This window comes from Limanda limanda, chromosome 4 (genome assembly GCF_963576545.1).
Source record: "Limanda limanda chromosome 4, fLimLim1.1, whole genome shotgun sequence".
Classification (NCBI taxonomy): Eukaryota; Metazoa; Chordata; class Actinopteri; order Pleuronectiformes; family Pleuronectidae; genus Limanda; species Limanda limanda.
Window position 1 is genome coordinate 11213109 of NC_083639.1, and position 26397 is coordinate 11239505.

At 43.2% G+C, this 26397-nt stretch overlaps 1 protein-coding gene across 2 annotated transcripts; it reads left to right on the forward strand.

The window, feature by feature from the left end:
- Nucleotides 1-4248: 4248 nt before the first annotated feature.
- Nucleotides 4249-26019, forward strand: LOC133000616 (retinoic acid receptor gamma-A-like). 2 transcript variants are annotated; one of them, XM_061070563.1, is made up of 8 exons: nt 4249-4372; nt 21620-21768; nt 22489-22630; nt 22733-22896; nt 23046-23222; nt 23416-23620; nt 23784-23942; nt 24494-26019. In XM_061070563.1, exons 1-8 carry the CDS (start codon nt 4258-4260, stop codon nt 24847-24849), a joined length of 1467 nt encoding a protein of 488 aa, XP_060926546.1. In that variant the 5' UTR covers nt 4249-4257; the 3' UTR covers nt 24850-26019. The 2 variants fall into 2 exon arrangements, with proteins under 2 accessions (XP_060926546.1, XP_060926545.1); XM_061070562.1 differs by lacking the exon at nt 4249-4372 and adding an exon at nt 10999-11333.
- The last annotated feature ends 378 nt before the right edge of the window (nt 26020-26397 follow it).

Genomic DNA, 26397 nt, shown 5'->3' on the forward strand with positions numbered 1-26397 from the left:
CTGATTTGAGTTGGAAAAACCATAAAGTTCACATTTACACCCAGCCTAACTCGATCCAGATGATGCTCCTAATAAGCACTTAAAACATGTTATTCGAAAAGAAGAAAACATTATTTTTTTCCATTATAACAGCTGCTGCGACAATGCGTCAAACACAGTGAAGCAGTTGCCTAAACTGTTGTTGGTTGTGATTTGTGTGAAAACGAGATGAGTTGACAGCGCGTCGTGGTTTGTTGGAGAACACAGGGAGATGGAAAGCCCCGATCGTTTTTACACCGAAGCTGTTTTTAATCGGCCTACTCTGGAAAGAAAAAAAAACAGGGCATTGGTTGTGTGTGTGTGTTGGTGTGTTGGTGTTTGTGTGTCAGCAGGACCAGCACCAGGTGACCCAGTCTGACCTCACCCAGCCAGGTCTCATAAAAGCAGCATTGAGGCTTGGAGGCCCAGAGACACAGCGCAGCTTTTGTTGCCCTGCCCGAGGTGTATTCCCCCTGGAGGGAGAGCAAGGGGCTGGGGTGGGGTGGGGGGGGTGGGGGGGTTACTCATTAGAGAGAAAGAAACCATTCCTTGGCCCGGTCCACATTATTTCATAGTTTATCAGTGGATATAAAACTTTGTCCTTATTTTTACGTATGTTTTTTGGGAGCGCTCGGCCTGTTTCTTCGCTGCCTCCGCCCACGCTGCCTCACCACACTCACTTCTTTCTCTTATTAATCCAGTTTCCAGTATGGATCTAATTAATAGGTCTGTGCACTTCTTACACATGGTCCGCCTGATGCTCCAAACTCCCTCCCGTGCTCTTTCCCTCGCTTTCTCTCCCCTTACATCTTTTTCCATAGACTTTTTTCAGCTTTCGACACTTTATTATAATTTTTTTTCTTTCTCCATCCCCGGTCCTTTTTATACATCTGGCTTTCATACCAGTGATTTTGGTCGTTTGAATTTGATTGGTTTTAAATCTAACTCAATCGCGGCCTCTGTGGAAGGATCCTCCGTCCTGTATTTACTCCTTTCATTCTTCAAGGTCAATTGCAGCTTTCAGTGCAGCTTCAGCGTGTGTGACCGACGCTGCGTGTTTTTCTGCTGATTACTTGCCCATGAACATGATTAAAGTCACAGAACATCTGCGTGCGTTTACTCCTGCGGCCTGCATGTCCGTGCTTGTGTGTACCTGTGCTCTGATTGGAGGGAAGCGTGTGTAAGCATATGTATGTTTTAAGAGGGACCAGTCCACACCAGACCAGTGGTAGACTTCTTTTTTTAAACGCCACACAAACCGGGTTTGACAGCTTTTGATCGTCAGAAACTAAAGTTCGTTGAGGTCACAGTTGCAGGGACTCTCAACGACTGGCCGCCGCAGCGAAGGGAAACCACAGCAGAGCCAAGCAATTAGAGGAAATATGTCAATATGAGAAATGTGGCTTTAAAAACAACACTCGCTGACTGTGTGGCTTTGTGTTTGAGTGTGTAATATGTGTGAGGGAAAGAAACATCCACTGTAACCAGAGTATGTAGAACAGCTCAGCTCTAATAATAGCAGCAAAAAATGTCAGATTGTTTTTCCCCCAGATTTTCCCACTAAGGATAAACTGAATATTAGAAACAGACGTCATTATAACTGTGTTCAATTCGACCGCAGCACAAAGTTAAAGGTCCAGTGTGTAAGATTTAGGTGAAAGGGATCTATTGGCAGAAACTGAACAGAAAAAAAACTCCTAGTGATGTTTTCACTAGCGTGTTTCATATTTAAATACTTTATATCTACATTGGGACCAGGTCCTCTCTATGGAGGCCGTCATGTTTTTTACAGTAGTCCAAACTGGACAAACTAAACACCTTTTGAGTTTGGATGACAACTGAAGGCTGTCATAATTTGGAGGTGACGGGTAATCAGCTGCAACACACAACTTCCCCAATAGATGTCACTAATTCCTACGCACTGAACCTTTAACATGACTCATGTCTAAAACAGTATCAACTAAAATGGACAAAATTTCTCTTTCGTTAAAATAAGAATTATTGCGGGAATATTAGACACATTTTATGGTAAACATAGATATATGCTAGTATGCTGTATATATATATAAACCACTTAATAGTATTAATAGTAAGACATTTTGTTGTGATTATATAATCAATTTTGGTATGAAGCTTATTCAAATTAGATAAAAAGAGTTTTCTGAGAATCTGGAGTAATGAGGTCGTGGTTTAAGCTTTGAGTTAACCTTTTCACATAAAGCATGCGTTTCAAATCTTGTGTTGTTGAGTCACCCAGACAGTTTTGGATTGATGAGTCCGTTTATCCATCTGATCCAGTGGGGGTGAAAGATTGGAAACATTTTAATTAGATCCGTATTATAATGAAGAAATACACCAGGAAAAACTGGTTTATTGAGAATATGGTTTCTGGAAAGTCATGATGCTACCGAATATTGACCTCCACCAAGGAGGTTATGTTTTCACCCCAGTTTGTCAGTTCAGTTGTATATTTGTTTCATTGTGAGCAAGATTATGCAAAAAGCACCAGATGGATTCCCACAACACTTGGTAGACAGATGTGATACCTGTCAGGGAAGAACTTGTAAAAATGTGGTGCAGATCCGGATCAGGAGGTGGATTCAGTAGGTTTTAATTTGACAGCTTCTTTAAATTTTTCACCACTTTCATTGATTTCTCTCAGAGTAATTCATAGATTTTGGATCAAAAAAATCGGACATCTTTAGGGGACTGATATTTATGAGTGTATGTAATTTGGTGCAGATACAAATAAAGATACAGATCTAATGAATTTTTATGAGCGGGTTGCTGAGGTATACCTTCTACTGAGTGTCATTCTAGTTCAAATATTTACAAACTTGTATCCATGTAAGAAATCACAAAAACTAAAACCAGATTCTCCATGAGACAAGAGGTCGACCCTTTTAAATGTAAATGAAGTTTATTCTAGCTGAATTAGTATCTGTATTGCTTGTGTGTGTGTGTGTGTGTGTGTGTGTGTGTGTGTGTGTGTGTGTGTGTGTGTGTGTGTGTGTGTGTGTGTGTGTATTTTTACCTCCACATGTGGAACAGTTTATTTTAAAGCAGGTACAGAGTGATCCTTTGCAGCAGCAGCGTTGTAATTGACTGAGTTCTGTATCAGTTACAGCAGCAGCATACCTTTCTTTGTTTGTGTACCTGCACTACTCATTCTGTGCGACACAAATACCGTTCCTCCATAAAGTAGATAGAATTCATTATGTGTTCCTGTTGATCTGGTTTAAATTCATATTTCCAATCAAGCCGTCCCTCACCCAACCCGGGTGTTTGATTCCCATGCCGGAGCAGGCCCAAAACAACAAGACATTCTTTGGCTGGGCTGTATGTACCACAGCTCCACCACAGATAGTTAAGCTCCACCCTCTCATGGAGTCAGTGAAGGGGATGAGAGACATGGCGAAACAAGAGGGGAGAGCGAGCCATCATGTCACTTACTGACAAGGTCACAGAGGCACAAGGTGAGCTCTGCGAGAGGGAGAAGGTGCAAAAAGGGACGCGGCCATCAGAGGAAGAGTGAGTTGTGTGTGTCTGTTGTTGGAAAGGGTTAATTGTACCCATGTTGTGGCTGGCTGTTCTCTGGCAGACTGGCTAGAGTCAGGCTGGCAGAGGGAACAGAGAGGCCCTTTATAATACAGTTCTGCTGATTGAAATCATATGGCATTGCCTGAAATCATTGAACTACTTGGAAGAAAGACAAAAAGCAAGAGGGAAGTGTGGAGCCCCTCTGCTTCTCTGCAGTTTGCCTTACACTCTTCTTGTCCCTAATCTTCATCGTTCTTTGTTTCTCGTCTGGACTTTGATTTCGAGGTATTACAACTTTTGTTTTTTGAACGAATTGTCTTTCTAGTCTTTAATCCATTGTGCTTCGACAGTAATAACCAGACTTTGTTCCCAGTCTCTAACTCCTGCTGTTTCTCATCCCTCCTTCTCCACAGAGTGTGGATCTACTCGGTTCTCGGCCACTCGGCTCCTGGTCTCCTTCTGGCTTCTCCTCTCTCAGCATCATCCCTCTCACCTCTCCGAGGCCCTGACGGCAGAGACGCAAGCAGCTGAGAGGGGCTGAATGGCACCAGCTCCTTTCAGACTCACCATCAGGCCCTTGACTGAGACATAGAAAGAGCCAAACAGCGAGACGAGTCACCTAAAGCATCACCAGCACTTGGCACCATGGCAACCAATAGGGAGCATCAAGTGCGTCACATGACCGGCTTCCCCCGTTCTATGTACCCGTTCACCTTCAACTCCATGCGGAGCCACTCCCCCTTCGACCTGCTGGCCAGTAGCCATCTCTTTGGCCGGTTCGGCGCCGACCTGCCCAAAGAGATGGCCGCTTTGTGTGAGTACCACAGTTCCTTTGTTTTCCCCTCACACGACTTACACAAACTGCCTCAGAGAAGTGTCATACTCCACTGAAATAGTGAGAAAGGTATTAGAATAGAGTATTTCTCCATGAGACGTGCGTTCATAATAAGATTTTCCATCTGGCTCGTTACGTAAAAAAGGAGGGCGTTTCTTTCACAGCAACACATCTGACAGAATCTCATTATATCCAGAGCCACAATGAGCTTAATTCAGATTCCAGCGAAAATGTGGAAAAATGTTTTATATCATCATGAGGCCTGAAACTCGTCCAAGGTTCAATTAGGAGGCAAAAAATCCTGATCCCACACCCCTGCACATGACAAGATAGTGTCCTCGTAACCAGCACTTTGTGTTTCATGCACAACAGCACAGAGACGTCAGAAAGTTTAGGGAAAGTCTTCAGGGCAAAAGAGGAAAGAAATAGGAGAGGAGACAAGAGGTTAGGAGACGAGAGGAAAGGAGATAAGAGGAGAGGAGAGGAGATTATATTCATGCCTCAAATCATTACATGTTAAGATATAGAAACAGCAATGTAAAACAGAATGAGGCCTTGTGAGATGAGACGGTTTATCATTTCAACTTGCAAAAGCAGTGTGTATGGATAGAGACACACAAAGTTCCCATTTTGAGTCACAGGGGGCGCTACTGCCCTTCAATGGGAAGAGAGACACTATAGAGGGAGTCATGTGTTAATGTTTCTTTTTAAGGTTGATTTTAATATTAAAAAACAGTTTCTCTTCGGCTCTGATGTACTTTTATTTTATTGATATTTTATTTTTGTGGATTAAATATAATACATTCAATTTATATACTTTTACTATCTCTTTTATTTCTCTGTATTAATCTGCATATAGTTACACTAGTGCTTCCCTGTAATGTGAGCCTTGTAGCAGTTTCAAGTTATGCAAACTACAGCTGTATTTAGTACATTCATATAAGAGAGAGACATATCCACAGTTAGCTGCAGTCACCGTACTGAATGTTCAACAAGGGCAAACCTTAAAGCATTGTACACTGGTTTTTGTTGGTGCGTGGCTTGTTTGCTCTCCTCACTTCAAAGAAATTCTGGATCCATTCAGCATCAGATCTGAGAGCAGAACGAGAACAAATGAAACTTTGTGGTGATTCATGTTTCCTCTTGTCCATCCATCCACGGGTCACTGAGGGAGAGGGCTGGAGCCAATCCCAGCGGACATTGGGTTGGAGGCGGGGGTCACCATGAATTTTTCCTCTCATAACCCTTGATATTTTTCCCTTTGAAATAATGTTTTTGTCATTAGTTGGCATTTCGACATATGGACTTTTTTTACTCTTGTACACTGAAACCTTTGCATTTTCAGAACAAACACTTAACCTTTAGTGTTATTAAGTGAACACTAGTGTCCTCAGGTTAAGTTTCCAATATTCAACCTTGTGTGTGTGAGGTCATGTTTCAAACTAACAAACTGCAGTATATTGTACCCATATTAATCCCTATATTGGTCAATGTTTATAATCAGACTCTGAACTCAGGGGTTTGTTGTTCACTACAAGACTAAAATCAGTTGTAGAAATACCTGCTTTACTCTTTGCAAGTGTGCATGTGGGTATGTGTGCACAGACACTGTGTTCACTGAGCAGCAGTTATCTGATGATCTCCAGTTGTACGTGGAGTCACGGGACCGACGGGAGTAGGTTCAGCGAGCTGGTAGCGCTCAGGATACGATAACATCTTTGACATGTTGCCTCTGGGGTTTTTGATTACCTATTTACATATGTACTGACAGAAAGAGAAAGATAGGATGGCAATAAAGTTGGTCAGTGCCTGTGACAGAACAAAGGCCGAAAAGAGGCTTTTAAAGTTAATGTAAATCAGTCACACGGATCTTTTTTTTGTAAATTTTGTATGTATTTCACTTTTTTGTAACCAGGAAGATTCTGTAACAATATGATATCTATTCTGCAGTCCTGGTCAGGAGGGGCAGCAGAGACATATATAACATAAACAACATGTTTCATTTCTTGAACTTGTCATAATGAGACTAATCAATTAATCAAATATCTATCCAATAGATGTCTATAAGCAATACCATTCATCCTGTGAGGGTCGCAGGGCGGCTGGAGGCAAACCCAGGTGACATCAGGCTGGAGAGGGCAGACAGTCCAGTACTGTCCTCCACTAATACTGGTTTTGCTTGTTTACACTGAGCCAAATAGAAGTAGCAACATGGAATAAAGGTGCAGCTGGAAAACTGTTGTTACTTCATCTGATGCAGGCCAGTATTTACCTTGAGTTTTCCTAAGCACAGTAATCCAACACACTTTTAATGACTAGACTAGAGGTCATTCCTCCAACAAGGCCCAGCAGTCCTCTTATGAAACCATATTTAATTTCATGAGATCCAGATTTTTGATTTGGATCTGCACTAAATTGCACAGACTGAACAATATCATCGACCTAAACATTTTCCATCATGATATGCAAATTAGTCTCTTAGTAATAAACCAAAAAGAAAAAAAAGATTGCCCTATCTCACATTGTTAAAGAAAATTCTTGATACACCCCATGATCCATATTAGCACCAAAATGTAATGGTTTCCTCCCGGACACATACCACATCCAAGTTTCATGGTTTTTCAGCAATCCTGCAAACTAACAATCACACACAGATAAGACCATATCCTCTTTGGCTGAGGTAATAATTAGGGTAAGATTTAAAATGGTAATAATAAACTGGCCACCAGTACTATAACCAGGGTTTACTATGAAACCACTGCACATTTAATCCCTAGTTTCAGATGCACACTGCCAGTCACTCCCAGTATGATGGATGGGACAGTGATGCTGCAGTGATCTGACCACACATTTCTGCAGTAAAGTGAGAACAAACAGCGCAGCAGTGTCAAACACAAAAGTATTAGAGTACATTTAGTGATCTCTTTCACATCAGTTTGAAAAACAAGGCAAGTGTCAGCTCACTGGAATATAACAGCAGGTATTTGCAGCCTCAGCTTGTTGCACTCATCACATCATTATAGATTATAGATTTTTGAACAGATTTGGAGATTTGATGAGGTTCCTTTGTTAAACTCATGTCCCTTATGTAGACTGATAGTTAGTTGTGGCCGGCAGCCAACAACGGAGTTCTCTGCTGATTATTTTCAATGAAGAAGAAACCATGCAATTAATGAGCCCATTCTTTACCAACAAGCAAAGCTAAAATCTCTCATTAGTGCAACGTGAACAAAATTAGACAAAATTACAGTAGAAGTTTATATGGCCTTTGCTAATTAATTCAAACCAAGTCCTAATCAGTGTGAGCGGAAGACTGGACTTTGTTCCCTAATGAGATGAAACTCAAAGCCTCCGTGGACTTGAAATTAGCGGATATCTACATCAAAAGCTCCCTGCTGCGTATTCAGTCATTCAGTAATGTCTCTCTTCTTTTCCTAATAGCAGTGGGAATTAGTGGGAACACACAACGAACTGTGTTTGGCGAATGCTCTGCTGCCCCGTGCGTCATGGAACTGGTCTAAATACACAATGAAATCTCTGGGTTTCCCAGGAACAAGCAAATATTTCTAATTATTTAAAAAAAGTGACCTTTTTTTTTCTTTCACAAACTTCTAGAAGCGTTTTCTGTCTGTTTCTGTGAAGGAACACATCTCACTGTGGAACATTCACCAAAAAGGGGCTTTTTCCACAATGAACATTGTGTCCTTTCGTAATTTCTGAGCTTGTCACATCTTGTTCTTTGTAATGTTTTGAGCGTATGTGTGTGTGTGTGTGTGTGTGTGTGTGTGTGGTGTGATATTAGTAACTTGAACCTAAAGGCACAGACCGAGGCTTGTGTGTTTTTCTTTGTGTCTGTCATCACATGCACTCTGTTTAAGCACACGCACACACACACACACACACACACACACACACACACACACACACACACACACACACACACACACACACACACACACACACACTGCCATTCTGTAGGCTGCACATTCCAACACCCATGAATATCACAACCCAGCAGTGTTTGTGCGCCTTGCCTCACATTGGTGACTATATTTGTGCGCCTGCTGATGACCGCAGTGAGACTTTGTGCAAATATCTGCGGCCGAGCCAGAGGAGCTGCTGGTTGAGACACAGACAGGCAAGAGAAAGAGAGGCCATTGTTCAGCCCTCTGTGTGTTTGTGTCAGACATGAAGACAGGATGAATAGCTGAAGAACCTGATTGTGAATAGTTGTAATGTGACTCGCTCCTCTTACAAGCTGTGTGTGTATTTGTGTGTAAGTGTGTGTGAGAGAGAGAGGAGGGGGGGACAAGGCTGAGTGGGGAGTCCCGTGTTTTAAGTTTCAAAGGCAAGAAAGCTGCAATTTGCCCGAATAAAAGAGTGGGAGGGAGCTTATGTTTTGTTAAAAGGAAAGGAAAAGGAGACTTTCTTCTTCTCCTTCTTCTCCTTCCTCACATTCCCTCCTGCATTTATGTGTCTCGCTCCTCAAAGCAGCAACAGGGGGCAGGGTGCTGCGAGGTGGGGAGGGTAATTGTCTCAAGGTGTGGAGAGAGCCCAGCAGGCTGATATTGTGCAGCTCTGCTCCCTGCAGTGTGTCATTGTAGTGTTGTGTGAGTGTGTGTGCGTGTGTGTGTGTGTGTGTGTGTGTGTGTGTGTGTGTGTGTGTGTGTGTGTGTGTGTGTGTGTGTGTGTGTGTGTGTGGGTGGTTGGTTAGGATGGTGAAAGACAGGTAAAAACTCCACTGACCCAGAGGAGGGGGGGGGCTTTATGTAAAATGTAAAAGATATTATCTTGCAAGTGATAAGAATGAAAAAAAGTGCTGAAGAAAAATGGATTCAGGGGATTCGGGGAAACAAAATGTACAAATAAACAAAAGGAGAAAAACAAAATAGAGAATTATTATTCAGCATGAAGTGCACAAAGCCACAGGCAGGACAAGTTGGGACATCCGTGTGTGTGTGTAAGTGTGTTTGTGTGTGTGTGTGTGTCTGTGTGTGTGTGTGTGTATGTGTGTGTGTGTGTGTGTGTGTGTGTGTGTGTGTGTGTGTAAGGGGGGGTGTCAGAGCCCCAGTGGGGGTTTCTTCCAGAGTTCATCCCTCTTGAACGAACGAAGGAAAAGGAGGAGGTGAGGCTGTCTCGGACACAAACTATCCAGTGTGGTTCGCCTGCAGTGGACTCACACTACAACAAACAGGAGTGAAGGGATTAAATGAGACAGATTTACATACTTCTCATTTCTACTAATTAAAGAACAGATTAGCTGCGAGTGCAGCAGGTCTGTTAAACATGCAAGAATTTTAAATTTGTCTATATTCAATCATGAAGCATTACATTACATTATATGTCATTTAGCTGGCGCTTTTATCCAAAGCGACTTACAATTAGAATTCATTATAATAAAATCAGTAGCTCCATATAAAGGTAACATCGTTCTTCAGAAAACTTTATTGTATTGTAATAATGTAGTTAATACAATTTTTGTGATAGGTTAATTTTTTATGGTTATTTTTCCATTGCCTAATTCTACACACATATGGTAATAATAAGTCCTATTAATTCTAATTTCAGGGGGAATTGCATGAGCTTATTGTTTGTGTGTGTGTGTGTGTGTGTGTGTGTGTGTGTGTGTGTGTGTGTGTGTGTGTGTGTGTGTGTGTTTTTTTGTGTGTTCAGAAACCAGACGAGAGCTCTCGTTTATAGTGAATTGTGGTGAAATGGAGTGACACTCTATCTAAACTGCTGCTCTCTCAACGCCTTTCTTTCTTTCTTTCCTTCCTCCCTTCCTTCCTTCACTCGTTCTTTCCTTCGTCCTTTCCTTCTGTCGTTCTAGCCCCAACAGAGTCTCTGAGGTGAGAGTATTTTCCCTTCCTGTGGAGGAGCAAAAAGGAAGTTAATCCTGAAAAGAGAGAGAGAGAGAGAGAGAGAGAGAGAGAAAGAGAGAGAGAGAGAGAGAGGGGGGGGGGCGAAGTAGGGGAGGTGAGGAGTGTTTGTTTTCATTTGCAGAATATGAAATATGGAGGGGGAGCGGGTAAACTTGAAGGAGAGAAAGAGGGAGGGGGAGAAAAGTTTGTTGCATGGCCAGTGAGAAAGCAAGTACACACCCCCCTCAGGGGTGAATGTCCCTCCCTCTCCTCCTTCCTCAACCCCACCTCCTTTTTTTCCCTGTGCTGAGAGAGCATGCAGATAGTTGGCTGTGTGTGTGCTGGACTGCGAGAGGCCCAGAGAGCTGGTGAGAGGGGAACACAGATCAGTTACAGCAGCCAGGCAGCAAGTGATCTGAGAACTGAGAGGACGGACGTGGTTTGGATCCAAGACAGACGAGTCAGAAAGACAGGATTTCTGTCCATACAGGTGGACCATATAGAGGTGTTAGTGTGGATGAGACAGGACAGGCGGTCAGGGGGCACAGACAGACAGACAGACAGACAGACAGACAGACAGACAGACAGACAGACAGACAGACAGACAGACAGACAGACAGACAGACAGACAGACAGACAGACAGACAGACAGACAGACAGACAGACAGACAGACAGACAGACAGACAGACAGACAGACAGACAGACAGACAGACAGACAGACAGACAGACAGACAGACAGACAGACAGACAGACAGACAGTCAGACAGACAGACAGACAGACAGACAGGGAACACCTGGACCAAGCAGGGCATTGAGTTACCCTGAGTAAGAGGAAGCTCTTTTTTTCCTGAGTTTTTACAGCCACTCTCTCTCAGCTCGGCTGCAGAACAAAAGCAGAGGAGTGCAGCTGTGTTGCTGTGATTTGAGGAGAGCATGTTTGACTGTATGGAGGCACTGGGGCTGCTCCCCCGGCCCCTCTTTGATGTGACCGGCCAGGGCTCCTGCATGCTGGGGAAGGCCACCCCTTACTTCTCCGGCCTGGACCCCTTCGCCTGGGCCGGGACCAGCAGCGTCCAGTGTGAGTACTGTGTCCTGTCCATCAGCTGTGTGTGTGTGTGTGTGTGTGTGTGTGTGTGTGTGTGTGTGTGTGTGTGTGTGTGTGTGTGTGTGTGTGTGTGTGAGTGTAAGTGTGTGTGTGTGTGTTTCTGCCTGTGTGTGTGAGTGTGTGTGTTCCCAGCAGAGTCCCAGTTTTGTTATCATAGAGCTCTCTCCACAGGAAGAGTCAGATTCCTTTCGATTCCACGTCCCATTCTCACCCTGCAGCCTGTTTGTTTATGTGCTTTTGTGAGAGTGAGTGAGTGAGCTGGGGAGTGCATATTTATACACCCCGCTGTTTGTTTTCTTTATGAATGACTTCACATGATTGACAGTATTTTCAAACAATGCGGGACCTGACCCCGACGACATGTCCAGAAAACAACAAGCACCTATACGTCCAAACAGAAACAGGTTCTGACGGATCGACGGCACAGGAATCCCAAGGTCTGGATTTGGCCAATACACACACACACAGTCAGTTTGAAACTTCACAGGAGATAAATGAGAAAAAGAGATTATACTACATACATGTACTTTTACACAGATTTGATCCATTTGCAATTGGGGGGTGTTCCTCGAAGCTACAGCTCATTGTAGTGAGAAAGAAGAGAGGGGTGACAGTAGAAATGAGACATGATAAAGCATGGATCACTTGACATGTAAGCACCTCCTGTTTCCTGACTCCACAGGACATTCTTTTCACCACAGCTCCTCAAAGGACCCGAGCAGACAAGGCACAGATTGCAAATCGTCACACAGACAAACGGCGCAGAGATAAATGAGGGAAACACTCTCTGTCGGACAGAATAACACGCAGACCTTTTGTTATTGTCCATTTTCAGATGACACTAGGCTTTGTGACAATCAAACATTGACTCCATCTATCTGTAGGAAAGGACTCGCTGAAGTCTCATTTATACGCGTCAACTCGACAGAGGGACATTTATCAACTTTCTAAAAAGATGACAGCCACTCCGCTGAGCTGAAGCGGTCCCGCAGGGTGGGATGTCCCCTCTGAGCACCTTTAAGTCTATTTATCTTGGTAATTATTTAGATACCAGGCCACTGAGTACCGACAAGTCCGCAGTGCTCCCTAATGATGATGCATGAGCAGTCAGGATGACAAACACCACAGCAGGGCCTGTTACAACTCGCTAAGGAGCTTTGCCAGATGCCAGGCTGAAAGACAAATGTCCACAGATGGTCATCAATCATGGTTTCTTTACATATAAAAATCTGTGTGGTTCACTTGAGGGATGCAGGTCGAGTATCAGTCAACAGACAGCGAGAGATTTGTATTCCACGTAGTTTAAAAGAAAAGGTGTTTGAATGAATCGTCTCGGTTAAAGACATTTATCATAACTTTGTGACAAATGGTTGATAAATGAACGGCGATAAACAATGGGCAGATTAATTGATAATATACATTTACTACATTGACACTAATATACTGATATTAACCGGTTAAGACTAAGTCTTGTGATAAACAACATTTTCTGATTAACTTAATCTAAATAAGGTCAGTCAGAATAAGCAATAATCAAATGAAGACATATGGAGTATTTAGATTTTAATCACATTATATAGACATGTATACGTCTTAATGACATTATTATGTCCTGTTGGAGTTTTCACAGTGTTTTGCAACATTAGCAGTCGCTTGACGTCATAATCAGACTTTGTGACTCAGGGAAACAATACACTATCTTATTCAGAATAAGGTCAATCGTTAGATTATTGCCGTCAGCTACATACTTGTTATGTTCTGGAGATTTGTTAGTCAACAAATGATGAGTTTTGCTGTAACATTGTTCTACATTTGCTGTTAGTTTTTATTCATATATTCTTTTTCTCAAACTGGTTTAATTTGAAGGTCATCTAGCTGTACAGAACGTTGGTCAACGTCTGTTGTTTTTAAATGTGCTTTACAAAATCATGTAATAATGTGTGTAATGATTTTAATAGCAACAAATCATTACATACATTATCTCATGTTAAGGTTGAGACCTTAAAAATATAGAAAATATATAGAAAACAATGCGCAAGCACTTTTTATAAGTCAAATAAATTCTCAACAAAATTAACTTGACTCGATTGAACTACTTTTTAAACATTCAGACTATGATATAGTAGTAACAGTGATAGGCTGCATCTGGTAAAATCAAAGCAACTAAATTCTGCTTGACTATCTTTCTTTTATTTTCCCCTTGTGGAGAATAGACACCACTCCCTTTGACATTGACACTTTTGGCTTAATGCTCAAACACAAACTGACCCGTTCAGAGTGAAAGTGAAATCACGGTCATATAAACTGCCTCATCACCGGCCACTGGAAAGTGAACTAAAATGATTAGTGTGATATTTCCTCACTGTTCAAACTCTTTCAGAGACCACATCAAATTCCTGAGAGCATTTTGTCCTCTGTGAGGGGGGGGGGGGGGGGGGGGGGGGGTCTTCTTTTCCTGTGTTTTTATGAGAGGCCGTTCAGCACCTCTCTGCCGTCCTTTGTCTCAACATCAGGAGGCATTAAAGGCAGCGGGGTCCACTCTCTCTCTCTCTCTCTCTCTGTGTGTCTCTCTCTGTCACACAGCCTCTTCTGCCCATTTCTCCTCTATGTGACATTCGTTTTTTTAAAGATCCCCTCTTCCTGCACTTCATCTCCTCTTCCATTAGTGTGTGTGTGTATCGGCGTGTGTTTGTGTGTGTTCCCTACCAGCAGTGATGTGTGTTTATCCTTTGCTCACACATGGCTCAGCTTACACGCCTTGTGTTGTGTAACCAAGAGCTTTTTAATGATTCAATTACAATTACAAAGGGTCAATTAAGAGATTAGGCTGTGTGTGTAGGGGCATGGGCAGTTAAAAGAGGAGAGGGCTTCGGGATGAAGTTGGATTTGGGACTAAACCCCCAGTAAATCTTTGTATCTTGGTGCTAAAGGCCTTGAGGGGGAATAACTCTCCTCTTCATTCAGTGATAATCTGCTTTTTTTTCTTCTCTGTAAATGGGCTCTTCAAAGCTGCTGTAACAATGGAGCTGCATAACATCAGAGAGGAGCTGATATGAACCAATGGAGAGATGCTGTTACTGAAAGTTTGGATCCTGATTTATGGGCTCAAAGTTAAGCTGTTTTGAGGATTGTTTGTATGTTGTTTCTTGGAATGGATGAGGCTCAGATTATGTTTTTTTGGCCGTCCCTGCACAAAGTATCACTATTCAAGGAATAAAAAATTTTCCGATAAATATGTGTCACTATGAAATACTGGCTGGCAGAGCATGTGGATGCCTGTGGGCTGTGTGGCCGTTGCTTTCTGAGCACCACACGCTGTGAACCCACACAGCCTCTGCAGACGCAGAAATTCAAGTTCAGTGTGACCTTCTTTACAAAAGCAGATTCTTGTAGCTGCAATAAAACGGCTTTGTCCGTCCCTGTGGACAAAACACAGCAGCAGTTCAACAAAAAAGCAGATTAAGCTAAATGTTAAAGCGAAAACAAGAGAGAAAGTGATGCTTTTGTTACAGCAATATCCATAATTATCGTATCTTCCGAGCTAAACCGATTATCTCACTCTAAACAATTCAATACATCTAGAACTGCTTATATTAAACTGCATATGTGTCCACTGTCCAATTTCTTTTTAAAGAAAAGCTGATTTTCTGTACGCATTCAATTCATTTTAAACAGCAGAAAGTCATAACATACATTATCTAAAATGCTTGTTACAGAGTCAGGTCAAGACTTGACAACCATAAAGAGGGAAACGCAGCTGGTCCATGAGAAAGCACTGAGCGACAATACGGAAGGAGGAAAATCTCCATTCTAACTGGGAGAAAGCAGACAGACAGAACTGGACTGGTCGACCATCTGCCTCGACCGGTTGGGTTACAATCCAACCTGCCAGTGAAAGAATTTGCACCAAGATGTTATGTTTTAAAAAGTAAAACAAAAACCCGAACACAAGCTAAATACCTAATTTAATCTTTCTTTTCTCCATCAGTAAGATGTTCCCTGCAGACACCTTATCAGAAGAATCGCCTCAGACTATTCTGCTGTCGTGAATCATGTAGTCAAATTATTACTCTAATCAGGCTTCTGCAAATAACCTAATTATTACTCTTATTTGTTTTTTTATTTGGATTGACTGATCCATATAGCAAATGATAAGACAAATGCATGTTTTACGGGGTTAATGCTCTTATCAAAGCTTGAGGACCAGAGTTCGGCCCCAAGCTGCTGATTTGGTGATTGGTTTGACACCAACATCTTGTGAGGTTCAGTGTGTCGTGTTCGGACTTGTCTCTAAATGTGTGGCTGCAGCTTCCTGCCATGCCTCCACCACACCACATTAAGTCCTCTGATGGTTCTAAAGTCTTTGTCAAATATTCTCTAATGTGATCTTTTTTTACACATTAGTTGCAAAACTGTTACTAAACTGACAAAACATGTCTCTAGAGTGACTTTCAAAAAGTGAAAAGCATTGAAAAAGCATCAAGATCTATATTGTATATTAAATGATAAGATTCAACATTTATCTCATTAATATACACGATTCACATTTATTTCCTGAGAGTTAATTCAAATATCTTCATGCCAAAGTCCTTTTAATTTAACAATTTAATGCTGCAGAGTCTGTAGCACTTACAGTTGAGGAGCCACGTTGGCTCCCAGTATTGTTTTTTTATCTTGTGCCAAGTTCGGACGTGGGAGCTGACTCTGACTCTCTATTCTCCAAAATAAGAGCAAAAATAGAAAGCAGGGTTTATGACGTGTTATAAAGAAGAAAAGGTGTATTGTATGTATGATGATGAATGGGGAGGACAAACCCATGATTTAACAACCTGTCTCATAAACGCTCCCTCCCCCACCCGCTGCAGACAAAAACTCTGTGACCGTGGGGAGAGACAAAATATATATAACATGAGCGTTGATGAACAGAGAAACTTTGTGTTTGCTTCACATGTGTTTTTATGCTCATTTGGCTCAAAATGTCGTCAGCACATCTTAAATTACAGAACAAGATTTACAGCTAGCGTAAGGATTCGTTTTTTGAGTAAGCTCGTGAAATTGTGTGTGTGCCTTTGTGCGTGGAAGCTTGTGTGTGTTTGTGTGTTTGTGTGTGTGTGTGTGCCTCCTTTAAGTGTTTGGTGCCACTGTTTTTATGGAGCCATCTCCTGGACAGTGGCCGGGTTTTCACAGGCTTTTCTCTTTACAAGGCGCTGCCAGTGACAGGAAGGACTCCTCCTCCTGCTGCCAGGGCAGGAAGGCAGCGGAGGACAGAGGGGGGAAGAGGGTTATTACCGAGGGTCGAGGAGGGGGGAGGAGTGCAGGGGGGAGGACACTGGTATTGAACTTAAAACAGCTGATGAAAGGGATTGTCACTCAGGTCTCCCCCATCTCCTCCCTGCTGCTGTGGTAATTACTCACTCAGCATATTTGAGCTTGAAAATCTCCCTGCTGTTTATCAGCTCATAAGCCATGTTCTAACATGGAGGACAGAGCATGTCATGGAAAGCAGGAATTAACTTACAAGCTGCATTAACTTTGAAATCTAATTTTCTCCAACCACGACACTTTTCCGATGACGATTTAATAATGAAGGACAGATATTCCAATGTTTTCCTCCAAGTTTGTTTCTATAATTGTTGCAACATTGACAAAACAAGTCAGACTCTGTCTGCTTGGCCCATGGTCCCCTGCTCCAGCCCACACACACACACATATTCACATGCACACTCACATTCCACAGCATGCTGCAGAGCGTTTTGTAGGCCAGGGAGTTCTGTAAAGACTTGGTTTACCATCCAGATACATCTTTTTGAAGACTGTGAAAGAGATATAAATCAAATCTGATCCAAAATGACACTTTCTTTTGAATGTTGCTGTCAGGATTTCTGAAATATCTCATCTGGCTCCAAACAAAGCAAATTAAAAGTTATTATAGCTGTTGCTTATGTCCCTATCAAACAGTTTTTAAGGATTCCACAGTTCTTCAGTATCTTCCTCTCCTTTGTAGTATGGACGACCCCCCCCCCCAGGCCAAAGTCTAGTTCAATGAGATGTTGTTGATGCTGAACCAGGCTCTAGGTCCCGGTGGCCACATGTCACAGTGAGTCAGCCACAGAGTCTTTCCAAAAGGAATCCAAACACGCTTTCGATATCAGAGTGAAAACCAACCCCACTCTGTTCACTGTGCACTGGGCTGTAAAATGTAAACAGCAACAGCTGGATTGCACTTTCACCTGTGTTTGCTAGAGCAGAATGTCGGATCAGTTCTGATCAGCTCTGTCACCTTTAGCAGATCAGTGCTGGAGCTCATCAGTGGCGCAGCAGAAGCCAAATGGACAAACAGCTGGTCTGCTTTTCAGTAGAGTGCATACCTCCACCAGCCTCTATGAAACCACATAGATCCACGACACCTGGACTTTGGTTTTGATCTGCACCAAATTGTACACACTCATAAATATCAGTCTCCTAAACATTGTTGTCACCAAGATCCATAAATTATTCACTTGAAATCCTGTGAAAAATTTGATAAAAATATCCGGGATCTGTCCCCTGATCCGTATCAGCTCCAACTTTTATTGTTTTATTCAGATCTGCACCAAATAACATGCAAATAAATATTAGGCCCCTTAAGGTGTCTGATTTAATCAAGACCCATGAATTATTCTCAAAACATTCTCTATCTAAAGTTCTGTGATTATCCAGTCTGTAGTTTTGTGCGTATATAGACTTGCTTACAAACAATAAAACAAAATAATAATAATTTACCAACAAATGATCAGACATGGATGGAAACAGAACCTCGGTAGTGGAGGTCACCACCACCACCAGTGTGAAAAGCTGTAGCTCCAAACCGTTACACACACATTGATTCCATGAGGAATCCGAGCTGATAAGGAAGGTTTCTGCTTTCAGAGCAGCTTCTGTTGTCTAAACAGTGATGTGCTGATCCGACAACAAACACTGCGGAGAAAATGGGAAGAGGGGGAGGTCGGGGAAGGCACAGAAACCAGAGGAGATCAGGTGAAGTGATAATGAATTCTACTACAGTGACTGAGGCGACAGCAGCTGGAAGTGGAGCAGCGAGAGCCTCTTGTTCTGCAGGGCAATGGAAAACCAGAGAGGAAACCATGACAGGTTGGAAGAATAGTTCAGGAGTGCTCAGGAGTTGAATCGGAGGAAGTTGATGAAGGTGATTCACACGCTTCCTTGTGTCTCTGCTGCGTCCAGTGGCCGTGTGCTGATGGATGTTGTGACACGCTCAGAGCTGAGCTGTAAGTCTAGAAGAGGGAGCTGGTTGTTTCAGGCCGAGGCTGATCTCATCTCGTGGTGATGACAGATGTTGACAGCTTTTGGCTCTGCTCCTTCTTTCTGCACACCAGGTAAAGTCCCTCCCTACCTTCCCCATCCAGCATCTCTCACCCTGTCTCCCCCCCCTCCTGTTTCTAGTGAGTCACGTCCCTCCTCACCCGCTCTCACCCCCCTCAGACGCTGTCAGTCACTACCTCTCCCCTGGCGCCAGATGCAGCCTCTCCGTTTCAGCGGGGAGCTTCTCTTCCACTTGTTCTCTGCAGGGCCGCTTTCCACACTGTCAGTGTTACTGTATAAACACAAAACAAAGATCTGGTTACAGTGAGTGCCACTCGTCCTCCTCCACCCCCACCTTTCATTTTACCTTCCACACCTGGGCTCCAAAGCCCCCGAATCAGACCCGTGACAGGAGTTACCTGCTGCTCACCCAGCAGCTTCTGGTTGACTGATGAACCTGTGAGGGGAAAATCACACTTTCTCTGGAATATGTTACACTCACCTGCTGTTGGAGAAACCAAATGCATTTTTCTAAGGCTCAATGTGCAGTCTACAAATATATTCTTCACAAACAGAGTTACAGTCCAGACATCAACAACATCCAGTTTCTTATCACATAAGACAAAGAAAAGCAGCTAATCCTCACTAGGGAGACACTCATTGTCCTGTGGCCCTGTTGTTGTTTATTTCTCCTTGCTACCCACACCAATGAGGTTATGTTTGAAGGATTATGCAAAAACTACTGGGACAATTTTATTGGAACACGGTAGGAGAGTGAGGTTTAGGCCAAAGAAGAACACATTAACTTTTGGAGCAGAATTGATTATTAAGGAGGATCAAGATTTTTTTCCCCATGTCAATACATTTTGCGGAATAGGATGTGTCATCACATTTTTGTGAAATAATTGAAGAAAGAATTCTGGTTTGTGCAATTTAAATATTTATGAACAGGTGAGATATGGTGCAGATAAAAAGGCAGATGTTTCGTGTCTACTTACATGTAAATGCAATATGGTGGCCAATCAGTGTCCTTGTTTAGTAAGTTGTTATTTTCATCTAACTGGAATATTTTATGTCAATGTCACAATGAATCAAAGTTTGATGTCCACGATTTAAAAAGGACCTCAGTGTTGTTACAGTTCTCACAGGTGATTTAAAATAACAACAGAAATGTGAAGATACACTCTTGTCATGAAAGAATGAATGACTGGTGGTAATGACTGGTGTTGTGCAGGTTACTGTTTTTCTAATTCAGATTCTTCACAATGAGAGAAACTGTCAGTGAGTCACACACATCTATTAAATAATCACAGTTTTACATTAAACTATGTCCAAACCACACATGCACACACAACATGTCCTTATCAAGTTAAAAGCATGGTTTTATTTCCCAGTTAATGAAGTCTTAACTTCTTGGGTGTTGTTTTGTATTTGAACACACGTGTGGATGTTAAAACAAGCTGCTGGTAATGAATTTAGGAATCGCCCTCTTCAGTCAAGGTCAAAGTTAAATGTTTGGGTTTTTATTTAACCCCTCGACCACTGGGAAGTTTCTGTCCTCTGCCTCACCTCCTTCTCTCCCTTTCTCTCTCTTTTCATTTTTCCCTCTGTGTTTTTATTAGACTATTCCTTTGTGCCTTTGCCTCTCTGTTTTTTGAAACCTTACCACTCTTGTTAATGACAAGCTGCGGGTTCAGGTTGGGGTTGTGGCGGTGGGGTGGGGGCCACATTTGGTTCAGTCCTGTGCTTTTCATTGAAGGTGACAGGAGGGGCTGTGACTTTGGGGTTTTTGACCCCAAATTCTTTATTTTTACTAGGAAGGGATCCAAGGATGGAGCTGTTGTTGTGAATAGCTGCCCAAGGTGACTGGATCCCAATAAAGAGACCGTCAGCCTGGCCGGGGGCCTCCTTCCCATCCTCGACACAACCTTTATAGGGCCCTCTTATGAGCCTGGGCAACTATTAAACCCTGTCCAGCCTGCACTGAGGAATTTAGGGCCAGGAAACAAGAGAGTGGGGGTGGGAATGGGCAGAAGGAGGTGAAGTTGGGGTGAGTGAAGGGGAAAGTTGAAAGGCATGTTCGCAGGAATCTGCTTGTTCTTTAGTCATCACCTTTAAATCCGCACCAGGCGTGTTCCTGTCCAACTGGACATGTTTTCATCTGAGGAGGAGGAGCCACAGTGTGGATCTGATGGAGGGTTCTGGTCCCTGCATCAGTTTGTTCTGAGCGGTTTTACCGGCAGCAGTGGAATGACTTTGCCCGGCAAATGGTGTTATACAGTTTCTTTAGAGCGACAGCGAGGAGGAACACAGGCAGACAGCCCAGTCTCATAAACATCCCACCTCTGTTTGTTCACATGGGGCTGGAGGTATATAGGCAGGTCTGGTTGGACAGCCTTTCAAATAAAAATGTGTGCATGTGTGTGTGTGTGTGTGTGTGTGTGTGTGTGTGTGTGTGTGCGTGTGCGTGTGCGTGTGCGTGTGCGTGTGCGTGTGTGTGTGTGTGTGTGTGTGTGTGTGTGTGTGTGTGTGTGTTTGTTACAAAAACTCAGATGTCAGTCAAAAAGTCAACAGAGGTATGCTGCCCCCGACCCGCACTCACCAGTAAATGGAGAAACCAATCAAATCTCAGCTGCCAATCAGCATTTTATCAGCGGGGCCATCTGGCCATCAGCTAATTGTGTCTCTTTAAAGGCTGTCAATCAGCACCCCCCCACCTCCCACCCCCCTCCCTTTTCTCTTAAAAATGTCTGCCTTTGAGCTTGCCTCCTGGCTCCGAGGGGTTGCCTGGCCTGCATGGGGTCGGGGGTTGTTTGTTGACCGTTCTCTCTCTTAATCAGTTGTTGCATTAGCTTTGATCATAGTTTCAAAGACTTTCGAGAGCTTATACAAGCAGGACGCTCTGATATAATAAGAGTCCATAAATGTATTTTCTTCTCTCTCTCTCTTTGCTACAGCGGTGGAGACCCAGAGCACCAGTTCAGAGGAGATGGTGCCCAGCTCTCCTTCTCCTCCTCCTCCTCCTCGGGTCTACAAGCCGTGCTTCGTGTGCCAGGACAAGTCGTCTGGGTATCACTACGGAGTGAGCTCCTGTGAGGGCTGCAAGGTGCGTGAAGCCAGAGAGACATCTTTTGCGATGTGTTTGTGATGATGAGGCCAGAGTGGGAGGCTGCTGTTCGGGAGACAGATGTTTCGTGGTCCAGAATGTTAGCTATTGATAAGCTGCCCTCTAGTGTATTTTTACAAATTCTGCACTTAAGCAGATCTAAAAAATGAGAGCACACCTACACCCTCCAAGGTTAGCACCATCTCTTAGCATGTTAAAGTAAAAAAAATAAAATACTTGGTCTGCCCATCTTTCTGGATCAACTTTAAAATTCAGTGGGCTCTTCAGTTGACTGTGTCCCACTCCTCCACAAAATGTCATGGAAATTTGTAGTGTAGTTTTTGCTCAATCCCTCCCCCTGATTTGCTACAAAAACTAGAAAGGCACTCAATAGAACTAAATTACTTCACCAAGGCCCAAAATTCCCCTTATGAAACCACATTTAGTTCTTTGGATCACGATTTTTATTCAGATCTGCACCAAATGGCATACGCACATAAATAAAAGTCCCCTTAATGTGTCTGATTTCATTACGATTCTTACGGGTTCTTACTCATACCACATCTTTCCACCAAGTTTCGAGGTAATCCGTTCTGTCGTTTTTTGCTCAATCCTGCTTGGTATTGAATAACCTCCCTGGCAGAGATACGAGCACATAGAAAAAAAAATGTCCTGCCATGAAGAAATTGTACAAGACGTTCTTTCCATCATCTCTTCCAGGGTTTCTTCAGGCGCAGTATCCAGAAGAACATGGTGTACACCTGCCACAGAGACAAGAACTGTCAGATCAACAAAGTGACCCGCAATCGCTGCCAGTACTGCCGGCTGCAGAAGTGCTTCGAAGTTGGCATGTCCAAGGAAGGTGAGTGTGAGAAAATAATACTTTTACTAATTCACTGATTACTCTCTTCACTTATCTAGAAGTGACACACGTGGATTTGATTGTGCGGGTTTTTCCCTTCAGCGGTGCGCAACGACAGGAACAAAAAGAAGAAGGACGTGAAGGAGGAGGTGGTGCTGCCGGAGAACTACGAGCTGAGCGGGGAGCTGGAGGAGCTGGTGAACAAAGTCAGCAAAGCTCACAAGGAGACTTTTCCATCTCTGATGCAACTTGGAAAATACCACACAGTGAGTTCTGCTAATAATCACATCTACCACCCAAACACCCCACAAGCCACTCAGGCACCAGTTCACCGCTTTGCCAGGAGGACAAACACAGTACATGGACTCTGCCACACCGAGACACAAGTGTCCCTCTCTCTCTCTCTCTCTCCCAGAACTCAAGTGCTGAACACAGAGTGCAGCTGGACTTGGGCCTGTGGGATAAGTTCAGTGAGCTCTCCACTAAGTGCATTATAAAGATTGTGGAGTTTGCCAAGCGGCTACCAGGCTTCACCACGCTCACCATCGCTGACCAGATCACCCTCCTCAAATCTGCATGTCTGGACATCCTGGTACCAACCACATTACTTCCTTTAACCTTCTCCCCTTCCACCACCTCCCCCTCCCTGACGCTACCTAATTTCTCAAGCTGCTTTACACTCCAGTATGATACAGAACATTTGAATCTGAAACTAAAGCTGCCTTGAAACCGTTTTGGACTTTATTTTACTAAAGGTCAATGTCTTATTTCCCTGCCCTGCTCAGATGCTGAGGATATGCACCCGTTACACACCAGAGCAGGACACCATGACCTTCTCCGATGGCCTGACTCTCAACAGGACACAGATGCATAACGCCGGCTTCGGTCCACTCACAGAACTGGTGTTTGCCTTCGCCAGTCAGCTGCTTCCTTTAGAGATGGACGACACTGAGACGGGGCTGCTTAGCGCCATTTGCCTGATCTGTGGAGGTAAACCTGACACCAGACATAGAGCATTTGGTGTAAAAAGGAACAACGAGCCTCTGGACATGCTAGTTTGTCTTGTTTTGCAGTTTGCGTAGACTGCTAATATTTACTCATCACATTGGTTCTTCCTTCTCTCTCTCTCTTTCTCTCTCTCTCTCTCTCTCAGATCGTATGGACCTGGAGGAGCCGGAGAAGGTGGATAAGCTGCAGGAGCCACTGTTAGAGGCGCTGAAGATCTACACCCGCCGCAGACGCCCGAACAAGCCTCATATGTTTCCGCGCATGCTGATGAAAGTTACAGATCTCAGAGGAATCAGCACCAAAGGTCAGCCAAAGCTTTACATGTCAGAGTATCATTTTAAGAGTATAGCTGGGAATCAAACCTCAATATGTTTAGGGTAAAAATTGAATTACATTTAAGTATCAGCAAGATTAAAATACTGACTGTTGGATTCAGATGTCTGGTCAGACGCATTGTTTTGTTTACTTGATCAGACCATTTTTGGACAAAGTTGTGGTACAGCTACTTGTCTCACGAGGTTCATGTGTGAAAGAATATTTATATTTTTGTATCTGACTCAAGTCTTGTTTTGGAACGAGAATAAATAATCAAATAATACTCATCACACCCATATTTCAGATATCACAACTGTAAATTAATAAAATATTTTCACTTTGAATAGGAATCATGGAAAAATAGTTCTGTTGAATAGACTAAACCATCATCTGCATATTGTATGAATGCCATGGAAGGAGTTTGTTCTCCTGAACTGGGATGAAACTTGTGGATGATCTGTTTGGATAATGGACGCTGTCTCTTAGGCTTCCTCCTCTTTTCATACCATAACAATTAAATAAGTATCCATGTGCCTTCAGGTGCAGAGAGAGCCATCACACTGAAGACAGAGATTCCAGGGCCCATGCCTCCTCTCATCAGGGAGATGCTGGAGAACCCCGAACTTTTTGAGGACAGCAGTGATTCAGGGGACAGCGCAGCCGCAGCTGCACCCCCGGCTGAACCCCCAGCTGCAGCCCCAGCACCCCCCGCCGCTCCCGCCGTTCAAGCCATCAAGCAAGAGGAAAAAGCCACGTATGAGTCGGCCGTCGAAGAGGAAGAGGAGGAGGAAGAGGACGACTACTGGGACGAGGAGAAAGAGCGAGGGCTGGACAGTGACGTGGAGCTGTGGGGGGAGGCGGCCGCCATGAAAGCCGTGACTGGGAAAGCACAGTGAGAGAGACACAGTGACGCTGCTTCCTCCTCCCACCCAGCAACATCTCAGAGAAAACCTCATGATATCAGGCTCTTATATAACAACATGTGGCATACAGCACATATTTACATATACTGTACATATACTGGACTGAGATTAAAAATGTGTTCAAATCAGCAGAGGAAACGAAGAATGGGAGAAGATAAAGCACTAAATGTCAGTGGATGGAGGAGATCGCCATTGAAAACTCGCTGTGCCAAAATGAGACTGTCTAAAAGATATTTCAAAAGTGTTTTGTCCACACGGAGAGGAACCAGAGGCGGTGGACAGAAGAAATGCACTCCTCTATAAGGGCTATGCTGTGTATAAAATTGATGGTTAAATGCATTGTAGCAACAGATCTCTACATGGTGGTGTCCATGTGCCGCAAATGTCTTCTCAAAATTCCTTTTATTCCTATTCAGAGATATGCTTCTTATTTTTTTATTGTATGGTTTTTTCCTAAGCATGTTCACATTTCTGTGTTTTTGTCTTCATGCCTGTTTGTGGGACTGTTTTTATATCTTCACTTACTCCTGCTCATATTCGACGCGACTCACATGTTTTTTAAGCTTAAGGCTCTAATTTTTTGCATTTGTGCTTTAGTGGACACGGTAAAAACAGCAATAGCAAATATCATAGGACGGAGCAAAGCAAGAGCAGGACTCAAACTCACAATGTGACAAGCACATTGGTGTGTAAATAAGTCTTTGAATCCACGGAATCATGTTGAAGAGAATAATCCTGTGATTTCAACTCTGTTGCTTTTGATCCAAATAAGATTTTGAGAATGCAAAAGAAATACAGGGACAAAAATCCGCCTCTCAACAAGAACCAACACTTTGAATAAAAGGGTAGATTTCATGTCAATCTCAGGTTGATTGTTTCAGGGTCTCGTCTCACCTGTCGTAAAAAAGTAAGAATAGTTGGTGGGAATGCTCTGGCGTAACTTCCCCATCTTCAAAGGAAAAATCTTCTTACATCAAGTAGCAGGAAAGTTGTTGACTCCGATGTATTCGCTCTTTGTACAGTAACCAGGTACAGGTAAGCCATATGAATTTCATTTTGTAAGAATGGGCAAATAAAATTAACTAAACAGACAAAACCCTTAAAAGCTGTTTAAGTCACAGAAAACCTCAGGTGTATATCTGTATGTGTGTGTGTGTGTGTGTGTGTGTGTGTGTGTGTGTGTGTGTGTGTGTGTGTGTGTGTGTGTGTGTGAGTGTGTGTGTGTGTAACTGAGAGCATTTAAGAATACATGGAGTGATGTTACTGCGCTAATCCACAGCGAGCATCTATGCAAAGTAGAATCAAGTCATATCTTTAAAATGCACAAAAAATGGGCTTTATTGCAAAAAAAGTAAATAGAAAGAAAGAAGTCATTACCCCGAAGACGTCTGGTGAACAAGATGATCTAAAATCACAGAGATGGCAACAAATATTGAACTTGAAATCTCTGACGCTGACAAAACAAACATTTCCATTGGACGACCGGCCCGCTGAAGCTTGGAACCACAGTTTCACATGATG

Excerpts from the sequence above, each read along its gene's own strand:
- LOC133000616 (XM_061070562.1), top strand. The coding sequence starts at position 11,189 with ATGTTTGACTGTATGGAGGCACTGGGGCTGCTCCCCCGGCCCCTCTTT. Across the intron at positions 11,334-21,619 it reads CGGGACCAGCAGCGTCCAGT|CGGTGGAGACCCAGAGCACC; the intron begins GTGAGTACTGTG and ends TCTTTGCTACAG. Across the intron at positions 23,621-23,783 it reads CATTTGCCTGATCTGTGGAG|ATCGTATGGACCTGGAGGAG; the intron begins GTAAACCTGACA and ends TCTCTCTCTCAG.